This window comes from Ctenopharyngodon idella, chromosome 16 (assembly GCF_019924925.1).
Source record: "Ctenopharyngodon idella isolate HZGC_01 chromosome 16, HZGC01, whole genome shotgun sequence".
In the NCBI taxonomy this organism is placed as follows: Eukaryota; Metazoa; Chordata; class Actinopteri; order Cypriniformes; family Xenocyprididae; genus Ctenopharyngodon; species Ctenopharyngodon idella.
In genome coordinates, this window is record NC_067235.1 from 31,956,936 (window position 1) to 31,973,174 (window position 16,239).

At 35.1% G+C, this 16,239-nt stretch overlaps 2 protein-coding genes across 12 annotated transcripts in view; one reads left to right on the plus strand and one right to left on the minus strand.

Annotated features, from left to right (window-relative positions):
- The window catches only part of ubr5 (ubiquitin protein ligase E3 component n-recognin 5), a 51,131-nt gene extending 44,670 nt beyond the window's left edge, over nucleotides 1-6,461 (plus strand). For all 7 annotated transcript variants that reach the window (XM_051864591.1, XM_051864594.1, XM_051864589.1 and 4 more), the window contains 5 exons: nucleotides 833-988; nucleotides 1,072-1,185; nucleotides 1,480-1,624; nucleotides 5,573-5,658; nucleotides 5,745-6,461. In XM_051864591.1, the coding sequence (XP_051720551.1) occupies nucleotides 833-988; nucleotides 1,072-1,185; nucleotides 1,480-1,624; nucleotides 5,573-5,658; nucleotides 5,745-5,957 (714 nt within the window). In that variant the 3' untranslated portion in view covers nucleotides 5,958-6,461. The remainder of the gene's footprint in view (nucleotides 1-832; nucleotides 989-1,071; nucleotides 1,186-1,479; nucleotides 1,625-5,572; nucleotides 5,659-5,744) is intronic.
- Nucleotides 6,462-8,396: 1,935 nt separating this feature from the next.
- On the minus strand, nucleotides 8,397-16,187 carry srsf10a (serine and arginine rich splicing factor 10a). 5 transcript variants are annotated; one of them, XM_051865866.1, is made up of 6 exons: nucleotides 15,993-16,187; nucleotides 13,407-13,511; nucleotides 10,854-10,957; nucleotides 10,537-10,726; nucleotides 9,312-9,362; nucleotides 8,397-9,124 (listed from the first exon to the last, which is right to left on the minus strand). In XM_051865866.1, exons 1-6 carry the CDS (start codon nucleotides 16,055-16,057, stop codon nucleotides 8,878-8,880), a joined length of 762 nt encoding a protein of 253 aa, XP_051721826.1. In that variant the 5' UTR covers nucleotides 16,058-16,187; the 3' UTR covers nucleotides 8,397-8,877. The 5 variants fall into 5 exon arrangements, with proteins under 5 accessions (XP_051721826.1, XP_051721827.1, XP_051721830.1 ...); XM_051865867.1 differs by having other exon boundaries at nucleotides 10,537-10,708; nucleotides 15,993-16,185; XM_051865870.1 differs by lacking the exon at nucleotides 13,407-13,511 and adding an exon at nucleotides 11,523-11,811 and having other exon boundaries at nucleotides 10,854-10,955; nucleotides 15,993-16,181.
- Nucleotides 16,188-16,239: the final 52 nt, after the last annotated feature.

Here is a 16,239-nt window from a genome sequence, read left to right on the forward strand (position 1 = left end):
CAAATTCCATTTGAATTGTTCTGGATTCCTTTTTTAATGGTCAAATTTAAATTTTAGTAGTCAGAAAGCATTAATTAATTTAAATCATTAAACTTATTAATTTAACAGACTGTTAAAAGTTGTTTAACAAAAATTAAAATCATTTTGAATTCTTCCCCCCCCCCCCCAAAATATTTTTTGATTTTTTTTTTTTTTCTTCTTTTTTTTCCTAAATTCCGTGTTTATCATTTTAACTTTTCAGTTTTAATGGTTTAATAACGTTTTATTCATCAAAAAGCATAAATTAACAATTGAATAACTTTATTAATATTTTTACAATAATGGGGCCTATGAAATGTTTTGTTTTTTGCATAAATCCAGCGTGGGGAGAAAGACAACCCAGAATTTATAATTTAATACAAATTTTTCAAAGATGTTGGAAATCAAATGAATGCATAGAACATTAACAATTGAATTAATCTATTAAAAAAAATGAAATCAGAAATTAGTTTTTGGCAAACAAAGTGCTGCACAAGTTTACTGTTAATATTAATATTAAAACTTGTAAGAATTTAAAAAAAAAATTGAGATATTTCTTCGTTTTAATAATTTCTAGAGCTGCACAAGTTTACTGATAATATTAAAACATGTAAGAGAAAAATTGAGGTATTTCTTAGTTTTAATAATTTCATTATAATTATTATCCCTTTGAGAAGTACATTCTACTGCGTCACGTCACAAAATTTGGAACATTTTGTGACATTTTTTGGACTGGATTTTGCTATTCTGTCTGCATTTCTGCATGGCAGAAATCATAGGGTCCTACTGAGGCTTGTGTTGTCTTGTGCTGCAGGTGAACTGGCACGACTTCGCTTTCTTTGACCCGGTGATGTACGAGAGCTTGCGGCAGCTGATTCGACACTCCCAAACCGAGGAGGCAGAGGCTGTGTTTGCGGCGATGGACCTTGCCTTCGCCATTGACCTCTGCAAGGAGGAAGGAGCTGGACAGGTAATGGCTACATTTCCCCTTTGTGTGTTAGCATTAGGGTTCAGTGTTGGCACATGTCTGAGTGTTTTCTGTTGGATCTGCAGGTGGAGCTCCTGGCCGGTGGGGTCAACATGCCTGTGACTCCTCTGAACGTGTACGAGTATGTGAGGAGATACGCAGAGCACAGGATGCTGGTGGTGGCAGAACAGCCTTTGCATGTGAGTGCACTTGACTTTTGAGTCACCTACCTTAATTTTTAGGTCTCAGAGAACCAGACTTTGACTATCTGGTCCATATTACGCTTATTCTTGACCTTGTTTTGGAGCTTGCTGGTTTTGCATACACACATTTATGCATTTAATTCAAGCTGAACTCTGAGAATCGAACTGTTACCTTAGCATTGCATGCTCTAGGAAAGCTTTAGGAGCAATTATTGAAAGATCTGTGCTCCTGCTGAGATTCTGCCAAAAATAAAGCCATGTGCAGATGTAAGTGAAGATGTTGTTTTGCAGGCCATGCGGAAGGGCCTACTGGATGTGCTTCCAAAGAATGCTCTGGAGGACCTGACGGCAGAGGACTTCAGACTGCTGGTCAACGGCTGTGGAGAGGTCAACGTCCAGATGCTCATTAGTTTCACCTCCTTCAATGATGAATCAGGTACATTATTAAGCCTCACTCAGACTGTCAGCCCAAGTCTGATTTTTGTGCGTTTCCGATTGGAATCCGGTCATATTTAGCAAGCGTGAATGGGGAAAAAAATCACATGAAATGCAGTTTTTTTTTTTTTTTCCCCTGGAAATCTGTTTCAGTCTGACCGCTCTAATCAGAATTTGTGTGGTTTGTCACTTTCTTACGCTATGTAAAATGTAAACAGGGTTTGTACAAGGTGCTTGAAGTACTTGAATTTGACTGGAAAACCCTTGAAAACAGCCATATTTATGAAAAGGTACATTAAAAATGCTTGCATTATTGAAAAACAATAAATTAAATTATTTTTATTTTATTATTTTTTTTTTTTTTTTGATAAAACAATCTTGTCTGATGTAGATATAGAGCCTTTTCGCATGGCTATGAACTAGGGCTGCACGATTAAGAAAAAAAACACTGAAATCGCACTTATACGATTTGGCTTAGCGTGATTATGAAATCGCAAAGCTGCTATTGTTTTTTTTGGTTTTTTTTTATGCATGGCTTGTCAATGAACTATGGCTCCAAATGTTAATCCATCTGAAAGCACTGCGAGTTTGAGTCGCTTATGTGCATTTGAAAAAGCAACACGCTTCAAACATCTTTCCAGACATGAGAAGCATTATTAACATCTTTTCCAACAAAAAACAACATTTAATAACATGTTTTTACTCCAAACTCACTTCATAACGACAGTTGAGTGTCCTTCTGTGAGATGATGTGGCTTCTTACATAGAATAAGGCAGCTGTGTGTTTATTAGTCATGTTTAATCAATCAAAATGTTTCAGTCTTCAGCTACAGCGATAGTATGAGATTTCCTGTAATGACACGTGTTCTACTTCGGCGGCAGGGCATATTTGCAGTTTCTGCGCGAAAGCGCCCTCTGCCGTTCAGATGGAGAAGCATTTACTACTGATCACAGAGCCGTACAGCTCTGACAAGCTGCGCATAAAACAATTGCAGTCTTTGCCAAATCGGGTGTGATAAAATTGCGATAAATCGTGCAGCCCTACTATGAGCATTATATTGGTCAATCCTATATTCATGAAGAAAAAATCTGTTTGAATAAGGAAAGCGATATATTTGTCATAGTATCCTTTCAATGGTTAAAGTTACCAGAGTCATTGCATGGTTTGCATGTGCTGCACTTTAATTGTAAAATTTTGTTTTATTAGTTTATTTATATTTATCTATTTACCTTTTTTAGACTTTGAAAGATGATAAAGATATTGTTTGATAATGAGATCTGATTGTAGTCCTTGAAAACCAAAAAAGTAGTGCTTAAAGTGCTTGAAAGTCCTGGAATTATTATTATTATTATTTTTATTTATTTATTTATTTTTACAGTATCTGTATGAACCCTGTTAGACGTTATAGGAAACATGCTGAAAGTCGCTGCAGAAACAAGGTTGTGTTGTTGCAAAATGCCAGTTGAGCAGAAAATGACAAGACAATGGAGACATGAAATTTTGAGACCGGAATACGAGCCACGCATACCAGCCTCCTAACTTTCTACCGCTGCACATTGTTGTAAATAAGACACAACATCTGCATTGCAGACTCCTCCATGTTGCTGTTGTTTTTGGCGTATGCCTACTAATGCAACATCATTGCCATAGAAACCAATGTAGATATTCCGGAAAACAAAAGAGCACCATGTGACACAAATCAGAAACAGTTTTGAGCTCCACTCGTATGTGGTTTAAAATCAAATTGCATTTCTGGAAATCTGTTTCTAATCGAATTTGATTAATCTGTTGCGATAGTGTGGACAGTCAATAATTTAGATCAGATTCCAATCAAATACACCCATATTTGGATTTGGACTGACAGTGTGAATGTAGCCTGTTGGATCGCCAAGAATTTTCATAAGAACTTTGATTTGAGAATCAATTTTCTAGGGCTGCCCCCTAATAGTCGACCAAATTTTAATAAAACTCCGCAGAAAGTGGCGAAGTCCATGTGGTAATTATGTTGGGCAAAAATCCAAACGTTCACCTATCATTCATCGACCTCAAACTAGGGATGTCACAGTGAGGAATGTAATCGGTGTAAGGCCTAACAATGTGTAACATCTAACAGCGACTACCGCTGCAAGCCTACCTCAAACGTGGCTTATCATTTGAAACGTGCTAGTAGAAGAAAGAGCAGCCATGTGAAGTGGCCCTAGATAAATGAGCGTTAGTATTAGGTGTAGATCCAAGTGTTCGTGTTCGTGTGGAAGCTAAATTAGTACCGCGCTTACTGCACGACATGTTTAACTTAACGTTCATTTTTCTCTATAGGCACGTCCAGAGATGACGAGCCAGTGTCGTCAACTTCATCTTTGCAGCCGACACTGACTCAAACACTAGTTTATTAAATTATTAAAATGTACAGAGTCTCCTTTGTTTTTTCCGACACTTTCATAATCGTTGCTTTTGTCAGTGTGCTGCGGCATGCTTTGTGCGTTTGAGCGCTTAATTTATATTTTAAGGTTTAGTAGTATTAAGGTTTAATATTTCTCTGTAATGTAGGACAATGTTAGCAATGTTACATATAATATTCTTTCTCAGCCCTGAAACGCAAAACATTTTGTTTGTGTTCCCAAACATCAGGCGGCATCCTCTGAATGCAAGATAACATGACTGTTTATTGCGTTTGATCTATGTGCTCTGATGCGTCCTTGTGTCCTGTGTCCTTGAAGTGTATTTTTCTTTTTCTTTTTTGTCCTCTTGAACACACGGGATGGGAATGATGCTTTTCGTAAATGTTTTCTGAGATATTAGTTTTTTGCAAGTTTAATTTGCAACTTTGGATGGAAACAGCTATTGACTATAAAGCATATTTTATATTTTTATCATATTAGTGACTTCTTTCAACAAAATGCATCATGAAATAAACTGCACCTTTGCAGCTACAATTAGCATCAAGCTACTTAAGACAATTTATACGATTAATACTGTGCTTTTTACTGAAAACTCACTTTAAACCACCAATGAGTGTATGCAAAAACTTCCAGTTGCGATCTAATGTGGGTTTTGGTCATTATGTTGTTGAAATATGTTATTTATAGCCTATTATAAAAATTGCTGCACGCACTTAGAATTTTTCATGTAATCCTTTGTTATGAAAATCACATACATATCATTTACTATCTTAATCATTGCTGGATCAGCGCTGGAAGCCACTAATGCTCATCAGATTGTGTAAATCAGTGGAAAATTAATAGAAATTAAGATTCCATCAAAAAAAAATTAAAGTGTGTGTGTGTGTGTGTATATATATAATATACACACTTATACTTCCAGATATGAGCTCTTTTGGACTAAAAGCCCTAATGAACACTGTTCAGTGAAGCTTTGTGAACGCAAATAACCTGGAGCTGATGTGACTGAATATTAATGCGTGTTATTCTATTCAAAATATCAAATTATGATTATTTTTCACCCTTTACATAAATTAAGATATTGTCACTGCAACTGCGTATTATCATAAACATATCGAAGCTGGAGTCTTTAATCTTTCTAACGATGCTCAGTTTGTCCAGATCAAGTAAGAGTGTGATGTTTTAACATGCTGTGAATGTTGAACAACAATAATCTGGGGATCTTTGCGTGTAAAGGAGTTAATGGACATTTTGAAAAAGAACATTTTTAGATTTTTCCATCAAATATCAAACTGAAGGTTCTAATATAATTGCTATTTTTTTTTTTTTTTTTTATTGTTGTAAGAAGTTTTGGTTTAATTGTTTTATATAATTGTGTATAATTTTGTATGTAGTGTTATTATGATTGACTATACTCAGTTTGCCATAAAAAATAATTTCTTATATGACATGAAATAAATCGGATCCGATTAATTCAAATGCCTGTAATGAAGGTATGAACAGTTTTGTATGTTCTACTTCAATTGTGTTGTTTTGTTTGAACCTTCAGGTGAGAATGCGGAGAAGCTGCTGCAGTTCAAACGCTGGTTTTGGTCCATCGTTGAGAAGATGAGTATGACGGAGAGGCAGGACCTGGTAGGACGTTTCTGCATTTCTTTAATCAATATTAATTCATGTAAATGTGTGGCAGATGGTAACGCATTGGTGCGTGACGCCCGCAGGTATATTTCTGGACGTCCAGCCCGTCTCTGCCGGCTAGTGAAGAAGGTTTCCAGCCCATGCCCTCCATCACCATCCGCCCGCCAGACGACCAGCACCTGCCCACCGCCAACACCTGCATCTCTCGCCTTTATGTGCCACTTTACTCTTCCAAACAGATTCTCAAACAGAAACTTTTACTAGCCATCAAGACCAAGAATTTCGGTTTTGTGTAGTTGAACGAAACTCGTTTAATTGTTGTGTAATATTCTAGTTCCATTTTTGTAGATTTATTTTTTGTCTATACAATTTTATGAAATTTAAAGTGCTGTCGCATCCCCGGCAGTTGTTTTTTGGTCTGCGTTGCAAACGTGGACGGCTTGTTCTTATTTTGTTTTTGTTTTTTTATTTCCGTTATCCGAGTATAACGCAACATTCCTGCATTGGCTTTTGTAAAGTTGAAGCCTGCAGCTCCATTGGCTTGAACTGTAACTTCCCGTGACTTTGGCCTGACGGTAAACTGTCCGCCAAACCCCAGCCAAAGATGACAGCAGGAGTATTTAAAGAAAAAGGAAGATTACACTGTGATTTGATTATTTTCTTTTTTTTTTTTTTCTTTCTTTTTTCCTGCCCTAATCATAAATATTATCACTGAGAGTTCACTGCTGCCTTTGTGGAAAGTCATTTTTTCTTGTATAGAGGGAGTAGGGAATTTCAAAAATAAACTTGGATGCAAACTAGTGTTGTAGTTTTTCTTTTCATCCTAAAGGATTTTGTTACAGAAACATGTATGCAGAAGTATTCAGTGTTTTGAATGTCCCATTATGTCTTCAGACTTCAGTTGGCATGCTTTCAAGGCATACTTTCAAAGTATATACTGAATACTCATGAACCTTTTATTATGGTATGTGGCATTATACAGTAATTAACTAGTAAGCTATGTTCTCTCATCACTTTAGTAGTGTCATTTGTCAATGTTGAAAATAAATTCAGGTATTTTACATTCAATTCTTGCATAAAACTCTAATGCTGTGCATAGAAAAACCTACAATATACTAAAGTGGGTTAAAAATGCAAAGTTGCAGTGTATGTCAGAGATGAATTAAACATGCAACATGGTCATGTGACTGTATTGTTTACTACTGTTTTAAACATTTGTTGAACGTTTGAATACTGGTTTAAAAGCTAGTATTTGCAGTATTTAACTCAGAATAAAGTCCCAGTCCTGATTTGGACAACAGACGGTTGTTTATTACCCAGGATATTGTGTAAACTGAGTAAATGGCATCAAAAATGTTAAAAAAATTAGTTGACTGTAGATGTAACTGCTACTTGAGGTTGCGGGTTAGTGATTTTACCACGAGTTTAAAATGACCATAAACACAAATATATCAATAACACTAAAATAAGGGCCCAAATAACGTTAAAGGGGACCTATTGTGCCCTGTTTCACAAGATGTAATATAAGTCTCTGGTGTCCCCAGAATGTGTCTGTGAAGTTTCAGCTCAAAATACCCCACAGATCATTTATTAGAGCTTGTCAAATTTGCCCCTATTTGTGTGAGCAAAAACACGCCGGTTTTTTTTGTGTGTGTCCCTTTAAATGCAAATGAGCTGCCCGCTTTCCAGAAGAGGGCAGAGCTTTAACAGCTCGCGCTTCTGTTGCTCAACAACAACAAAGCTGGAGAATCTCACGCAGCCAAAATGAGGATTGTCAGTAACGGTGTTCAGCCTTACATTGTTCAAACCGGAGTCGACACTGATGGAGAGACTCAGGAAGAAGTTACAACTTTTAGAATGAAACTGGACGTTTCTGAATGGTTAGTGGATAAATTTATGTAGTTTCTGTGGAGTTGATTCAACTCATCGACTAGCATGTGCCGTCATGTTAATCTTTTGTGCAAATCCAGCGTTGAATTGACCTTCGCTTAACTTTGCAGATGTTGTTTATGCATTAACAGCAACCTTACACACTGAAGTTACACACTAAAGTGAAATCATACTTAAGGACCCCTTTAAATCATTAACTAACTAGCGATGAGCGATATATTATAAAAAAAATACTGTTATAGGAGATAACGTTTGATTTTAAAAAAAGTGTAAATTTTTGAGATTAATAAATGCTTTAGAAGTATAGTTCACGTTAACTAATACAGATAACTAGTGTTAACAAATTGAATTTTGTAACAAACTGTTCTATTTTAAATATTTGTAATACTTTACAAAAAGGTCTTAACACTAATGCATTAGCAAATGAAATATGAGCAGTATTTTTTAGTGTTAACCTTTTTAATATTACACGTTAGTTCAGTGCATTAATGTTAACAGATGCAACTTTTGATTTTAAAAATGTGTAAGCAGATGTTGAAATAAGATAATTGCTGTAGAAATACTGTTAGTTCATGTTAACTAATATGTAGTTAACAATAGAAACCTTATTTTAAGGTGTTACTTAAATTATAGTATTTTTGATTATCTATGGAATGATTTTTTTTTTCAAACCTGAGCACAAATTTAGACAAATTATTTACAGAAATATATGAATGACAGCCATTGTTTCTACAATTAATCACATTTTGTAAATATTTTTATATAATTTAATAAAATTTATTTCACTTAGCTATACTCAACCATATCTACTTAAGTGAAAAGCAGGTGTAAGAAAAAAATACTCAAACATTTAAATCATGTTTATTTAGCAATGACAAAAATACTACATCTTTAATATAAACAGATGCTACAATCAAGACTTAACTAAAATACAAATTTAGTTTCAAATACATTAATAACCTTAAGAAAAACTTCAACAGAAAACGTAACACTGCGACCTTTCAGAGCCATTGCCAAAGTCTTTACTGTTTTTTAACAGTGTCTGCATGCATCTGATGTTCAAAGGGGGAAAAAAACAGCTGGTGTTCTGATCATCTCGGACTATAAAAATAAAGCCATCTTTATTCTGGCATCAAAGCGATGGGCACATTTCTTACAAAAGAACAAACAAACTGCCTTTGACATGAACTTTCAAACAATTTGCATCATTTGTTTGGGGATCTGATAAGAACAACAATAAGAATTTGTCGTGGCGTCATGATTAAACACAAAGGGTCAATGAAAAGCTGCACATGATACAGTATTTATTTAAAACCAGAAGGATCACTAACGGCCTCCAGACTTGCGGCCGGCCCAGGACCTGGAGCGCGAACGAGAGCGAGACGGTGAACGGGAAGTCGAGCGGCCGCGGGGTTCGTCCTCACGGGAGCCGGTGGACTGGTGCAGGTCTTCCACGGCCGGGCTGGCCGATCTGGACTGAGACCTCCGGCTCTTAGACTTGTATTTGGAGTCCTGGGAAGGAGAATGCGAGGCAGAGCGGTGGCGTCTGCGGCCATGTTCACGCGACCTGTGTCTGAGCAGAAAACTCTGATTTACAGTCTGTTTCCACAAAGGAAGTTAATGCATGTTTAAAGCACTATTTTTGGCACAATGCATTTTCACTTTTGAGTACAATAAACCTTTAAAAAAGGGAAACACATGAAGGTAAAGCCTCAGGCTTGATTTGAATGCACTGGACTCTGGTTCAGCAGGAACTTTACCTGTCATTCTCCCGACTTCTGCTTCTCCGGTGTCTGCCGTGTGACCGAGAGCTGTTAAAAAACAAAAACAAAAGGATCAACATATATAAAAAAAAGGGGCCAGTTTTAGGGGAGAGCACTATTTTTAATCCTGAAGAATTATTTTCTAATTTTTTTATTAGACTTTTTAAACTTATCCATAAACCACCCAGGTTGAAGTTACATTGAAAATTAAAAATGTTAAGTTTGATATAATTTAAAAAGCCTATTTAACTTTAACCTGGGTGGTTTATGCATATGTTCAAAAACATGTTTTTTTATTTTTTATTTTATTACATTTAATTTTATTAATTTTTTATTTTATTTAATTAAAAACATGTTTTATATTATATATATATATATAAATAATCAAAATTTAAAAAGTTGAAATATCCATTAACCAAAAAAGTTAAATAGGCATTTTATAATATGTTCAAAAACATGTTGTTAACTTCATTCTCTATATTCAATAATTAAAATGACTGAATGTACCATGTTAATAACAATAGATGTTATAAAGAAAATGTATATACCGTACCCTTGTATATTGGCATTTATGTATATATGTATGTATGTGTATATATATGCATATGTATGTATACGTGTATATATGTGTGTGTATGTATGTATGTATGTATATATATTATATATATATATATATATATATATATATATAACATGTATACTTTATGTTATAGATATACACTTATCTTTGCTTTATATACTGAAAGCTGTGGAATAACCTTTGCATTTCAGTACATGATATATGACATTTATATTTATATTTATGTATAGGTATGTGTGTATCTTTACTTCTTTATGTATCTCTGTATGTTTGTTCTGTTATCTTTTTTCTTTTTGTTCCACCTATTGGCTTCTTATGTTATGTCACCTTTCACTCTTTCAATAAAAAACAAACAAAAAACAAAACAAAGATGTTGTTAATTAAAAAAAAAAAAAAAAAAAAAAATTATATAAAAATTGTAAAATTAAAAATGTTAAAATATTGAAATATTATAAAAAGCCTATTTAACTTTAACCTGGGTGGTTTATGGATATGTTAAAAAATATATTTTTGAATATATAAAAAATATTTCACATTCTCTAATGATATATAATCCCCTAATGAACATAATCCCGTATGTTTTTCTCTATTTGTATGTTCTAGACTCTTTATTCTACAGGGTTAGTATGGGTTTGTTCTCACTCTCTAGGGCTTCCTGATCGGCGAGCGCGGCGTTCGTAGGACGGACTGCGAGATCTGCTTCTGCCGTAACTGCGGCTGCGGGAGCGTCTGCGCCGCCCGTCCCGGTCGTAGTCGTCGTATCGCGAGTCGCTGCGAGGAGAGCGTTTCTCTTTGGATTTCATCTGACCGGGAGCTGCGCAACACAAAACAACTGCATGCAATTAATTGTTAATATAACATTATATGAAAATAAAATCCATTTAAACAAGAGGATTCCAATCTCTGCAGTTCAACAAACTTTATTTTTATTTTCAACATGCAGAACCACTGCGTCATACTCTTCCTGTCTCCTTGAGCGAACTGGATCTCGATCTGCCGTCCACAGATCCACTTCCTGTCCAGGTTGTGCAGCGCGTCCTCTGCGTCACGAACGTCCTCGAACATGCATCTGCTGTTAAGGCTTTGCATTTTTTAAGAGTCTGATGAACATTTACATGATAGACACCGAACTCTCCATCAAAACGATCTTGATATTCACCAAAAGTATGAAAGATTATAAAGCAAAACAAAATTAACTGTGATAAACGGCAACAGGGGAATGTGTTGATGAAATCACTCTGAAATTATGAAAGAAATTCACAAAATTCCCAAGCGTGTTCTCCAACTTCAGGCACTTTTACAGTATGTGACGTGACATGAATATTTTTATGGTGTCATTTCCAATCAAATGATGCAAAAAAGATGTGAAAATGTAATGGTATTTATTTTTTCATTATTTGCTGTCCTAACATGTTTTAACTGAGGATGAGATGAGCTGGAAAAGACATTAGATATCATAAACAGGCAATTAAGTTCAAAACTAGTGTGAATGTGACGATTGAGTTAGTGCCCGTAGTTCAAGAAACACCAATAAATGCATCTGTAGGCGAATCAAAGGGAGGGAAATTATGGATTGGAAAACTGCCTTTGATTACGTACAGAAATCATGTGCTCTGTAATGGTAGGATACAACATTAAAACGGGTTACCTTTAACATGCTTGACCTTTGACCTTCAGCTTGACCTTTATTGTCTTTAACCACCTCCGAGAAGGACTTGGGGATGTCTTTGCCCAATAACCTTTAGTCTTTTCCTCTTTCTTTGGTCAGACCGAGGCCTTGACTCCAATTTTGGTCCCCTTTGAATCTTCAAGCTTTAACTTTCTCTTTATTTTCTTTGTCTTGAATCTAACTCTACATCGGCCCTTTTAAATATTCTTTGTAGTGAAGGTCTCCAGAACTGTATGTCTTTACATTTTCTGAGACAACAACAGAGGAAATATCAGTTAGGAGACAAACATCTGACATGTTCACGGCCATTCACAGTCAAGCTTTCAAGGGATATTACATCCAAAAATTACAATTCTGTCATCATTCTCCAAATACAATGAAAGTGAATGGGAGCTGGAGCTCAGAAAAATGACAAAAACATAACCGTATAACATCAGTCATTAGTTCTTCAGAAGGATATATATTGCAATATAATGCACAAGTGAATTGGGAATGGACCTGTTCAGCAGTTCCAGTCCATATTCACTTTCATTATATGGAAAAGTGCAGCTTAATATCTCTTTTTGTGTTCCAAGAAGGAAAGAAATACATTATAATACAATATAATAACACTGAATGAGGACATTGAGTGCAAGTTGGAGAAAATAAATGGGAAAAATAATTCCAGAAGCAAGTGTAATGTTCCAAATCAGTTTATTTTGGATATCAGCTATATCGTATAAAGGGCTAGATATTATTAGAGATATTTTGGGAAACATATAAAGGCAAAATGTTTGAACAGACAGTATAAATACAGAAAAATAAACTTTTAAATACATGAATATATTCAGTAGTTTAAACAAGAATTGATTCGTTGAAACTAAGGAAAGAAATTGGTTGAAGCGCAAAAGAAATTACGAGCCTGCAACGTCGCAGTTATGTTGTCAATTATTAAGCCATGAAATTACCAAAAAGTACCAATAAATTACATAACTGGTACTTCGTGTGTTAGCTGGGAAAGATTTGCATGCAGGTATGATGTTCAATGTTATTCATCAGCAGCAGTTTCCATGTTTCATTAACAGTTCATGCTAGTATTGTGTATTTACCATGGTAACTTTTGTTTCCTTAACCCCAAAATGGCACTTTATTTTCACTTTGTGTTATTTTGTATATTTTTTAATTACTGTGGTGGCTCATCCTCAAATCCAACTTTATTGTATTAACATAAAATAGTTTGGGACTGTTATATGTTTATTCATCAGTATTAGTCATATTCCTACAATTTATGTGTATGTTAAGTAAAGTTAAGTCAACCTGTTTGACCGGAAAATGAAAAGCAAAGTATGACAGCAAAGTTCCTTGATTATTAAGCCGGAATAAAAGTATAGTTTAGTATAGTATAGCAACTTTTCATTTTCCGTCGGTCTTAGTACACGATGTAACTACAGAAGAGTCAAGTTTTAAATAGGAAAAATATCGAAACTCTTTGGTCGTTTTGAGCGAGATGCTAACGGTCTAATCAGATTCAATGAACTATGCTAAGCTATGCTAAAAGTGGTACCGCCAGACCCGGAGATCGGCTGAATGGATTCCAAAACGGTAAAACTCAACTGTTTAACTCTAGGGGAGTTGGAAAATGAGCCTATTTTCAAAAAAAGTGGAGTGTTCCTTTAAGTCCCCATTCACTTTCATTATACAGAACAGTGCAGCTTGGACATTCAGCTTAATATCTCTTTTTGTGTTCCACAGAAGGCAAGAAAGGGTCGAGTAAATGATGACAGATTGTTTATTTTTAGATGAACCATCCCTTTAAAAGTTCACAATATTTTCTTTCTTTTACACATTTGCCTACAAAGGATATTGTACGTATGCAAATCCTCTTGGTCGCCGTGAATAGAAGTCAACAGGAATGTAGACATCTACTATAGGTCCGTAACGACCAAACTCACGACGCAAATCCTCTGGCCTAAAGTACCATGAAATGACAGGACATTCATTTGTCTGCCTGAGAGCCTCTCCCAGAGTGCTTTGAGGATAATAACGTGACATAAGCTGCCATTGAAGCGCTACTGAAGCTCTGATATTTGCTTTTGTAGAAGCCACAAGTCAGTGTCAACACAAATCATGCTTCATTGCAGAATTCATGGTGAAAATCTAAACCACCCCAATTTGCAAATGATAATCAAAATCAAATAGTAATCAAATCTCCCTCCAATCTCAGGCTTAAGTTTATATTATGATGTACAATTTGAAACTATTAAAAACATTTTGTTAACTGAGATAAAGTTAAAATTAAAATAAAAATAAATAGTAATATAAAAAACCTAATAAAAATGACGAAAGCACATAATATATTAAAATCTAAAATGAAAATAAAGAAATAAAACACTATTTAAATTTTTTATTAAACATTAGGGCTGCACGATTTATTGCAAGATACGAAAAATAACATTGAACTTAAACGCGATTATTGCTTAAATGTGATTCTTAGTGCGATTATGAAATCGCAAAGGCTGCGATTATTTTTTAAGTGCAAATGCTAATCCATCTGAAAGCACTTCGAGTTTGATTCGCTTATAATGTACATTTGAAAAAGCAACATGCGTCAAACATCTTTACCGACATGAGAAGCATTTATTAACATCTTGTCCAACAAAAGACAACATTTAATAACATGTTTTTACTCCAAACTTACTATATAACGACAGTTGAGCGTCCTTCTGTGAGATGATGTGGCTTCTTACACAGAATAAGGCAGTCGTGTGTTTATTAGTCATGTTTAATCAATCAAAGCGTTTCAATCTTCTGTTTATTCAGCTACGATAGGATGTGTGTTATATTCTTCTGCGGCAGGGCATATTTGGAGTTTCTGCGCAAGAGTGCCCTCTGGCTTTCAGATGGAGAAGCATTTACTACTACAGCTCTGACAAGCTGCGCATAAAATAATCGCAGGCTTTGCCAAATCGTGTGCGGTTTAATCACAATAAAAAGTGCAGCCCTATTAAACATTATAATAGAATATAATAATACTGGGTAAGAAATCGATTAGTTGAAACATTTCAAACTAATACTGGGTTAAAGATACAATAGTCATCATATGCAATCAGTGAAAATAAGAGCATCATATAACAGGCTTGTGTTTGGGTCATTTTGACCCAGAGAGGATTTTCCTTTTTCCAGAAAATGCTAGTTAACGTTATCGCATTGGACTAAAACTTACTGACTTTACTCAGCCAAAGTACAACTACATCCTCAAATTTTTTTGTAATTTTTTGTAGGGATGCACCGATATTAAAATTTTGGCCAATACTGATAACCGATAATTCATTATATTTGAAAGCCGATAACCGATATATTGGCCAAAATTTGTATATAGTAAAATATATTTAAATCCAAATTTCTATATAATTTTTGAGAGCCTGATTACAAAAACAAAAGTCTCACCATTAAAACCCATGTCCAAAGCACACAATTATAATGTTCTTCTCATTATAATTTTATGTAGCCTATGTAGACAGACTTGTGCTGTACATGTTAACCTTAACTTTATTTTCCTTTTTGAAGTGATTTCAATCATATTTCAAGCAATTCAAAATCATCATGGTGAACAGTGTCTCAGCTGAAGGAAATAATCCATTATTTATCGGGCCGATAACAATAACATTAAAAATTAACATATCTGCCGATACCGATATTGTGGCCGATATATTGTGCATCTGTAATTATTTGTGATTTTTACCACATCTTGTTAGATTTGTGGTGTCCCCAGTCTACAAAAAATGCTAATAAATCTCTCATTACTCTATATTATCACCAAAGACTGGATTAAATATTTTTGTCAACTTGTTTTCTTTCAATGAGCACAGGTTTTGTATTTCTTTTTGGATCTGATTGATCATAGGCCTCATTTATCTTTGATAGAAAAAAAAAAGAAAAAAAAAGAAGCATTATTTGTGGGTAATTTAGGCAATATCGAATACAATTTTAAAATATTCTGTACAGTTTATCACACTAGTGTGATTTAATGCTAGTTAATGTTAGTTTTTTTTTTTTTTTAAATGTAGAAGCTGCATGTCCCTCATTAGGCATGTAGTCTTCCTCATTAATATACATGCGTCTAATAACAGCCATAGTGGGAAGAAACTCGATCCTGTTTCAAATCCTGCTCCTCCTGCTGCAAAGATCAGACTAAAAACATTCAACATATAAGACAAATGGATCAATTATGTTTTCATTTAATCCATCTTAACTGATTAGGAAGTATGCTGCCCTAGGGCAAAATACAGAAAACCCACTCACTAGTACGCCAGTTTATGGATTGAACTTTAAAATGAGTGTCTAACCACGATGTATATTCATGCAGATGACACATATTATAGTTGAGTGAGATTTTAACGATGCAAAAGCAGCTCTCGCGCAGTACACACTAGTGCTCATGCGCACTAACCTGCTGTCATCGGAGATGTTTCTGATGAACAGAGAAGTGTTTGGAGGTCGCATGTATCTCGCCATAATAAAAAAAAACTGCAACCTTCAGGTCCCCTGACACACAAACAGACACAAGCGATCACAGGCCGCAGTCCCGCTCGATGTGCACACGTACGCACCACACGGCACGCGCACAGCGACACGCATGCGCACCCAGCTCGACATGACGTCACCTCCGCGTCATGCAAGAAAAAAAATATTTTTAT

Bases quoted from the DNA above. Each gene is read 5' to 3' on its own strand.
- srsf10a (XM_051865866.1), bottom strand. From the start codon at position 16,057: ATGGCGAGATACATGCGACCTCCAAACACTTCTCTGTTCATCAGAAAC. The intron at 10,727-10,853 runs GTATGACGCAGT...AATTGCATGCAG, and splicing joins CGCTCAAGGAGACAGGAAGA to TTGTTTTGTGTTGCGCAGCT. The intron at 9,363-10,536 runs GTGAGAACAAAC...GTTTTTTAACAG, and splicing joins CGATCAGGAAGCCCTAGAGA to CTCTCGGTCACACGGCAGAC.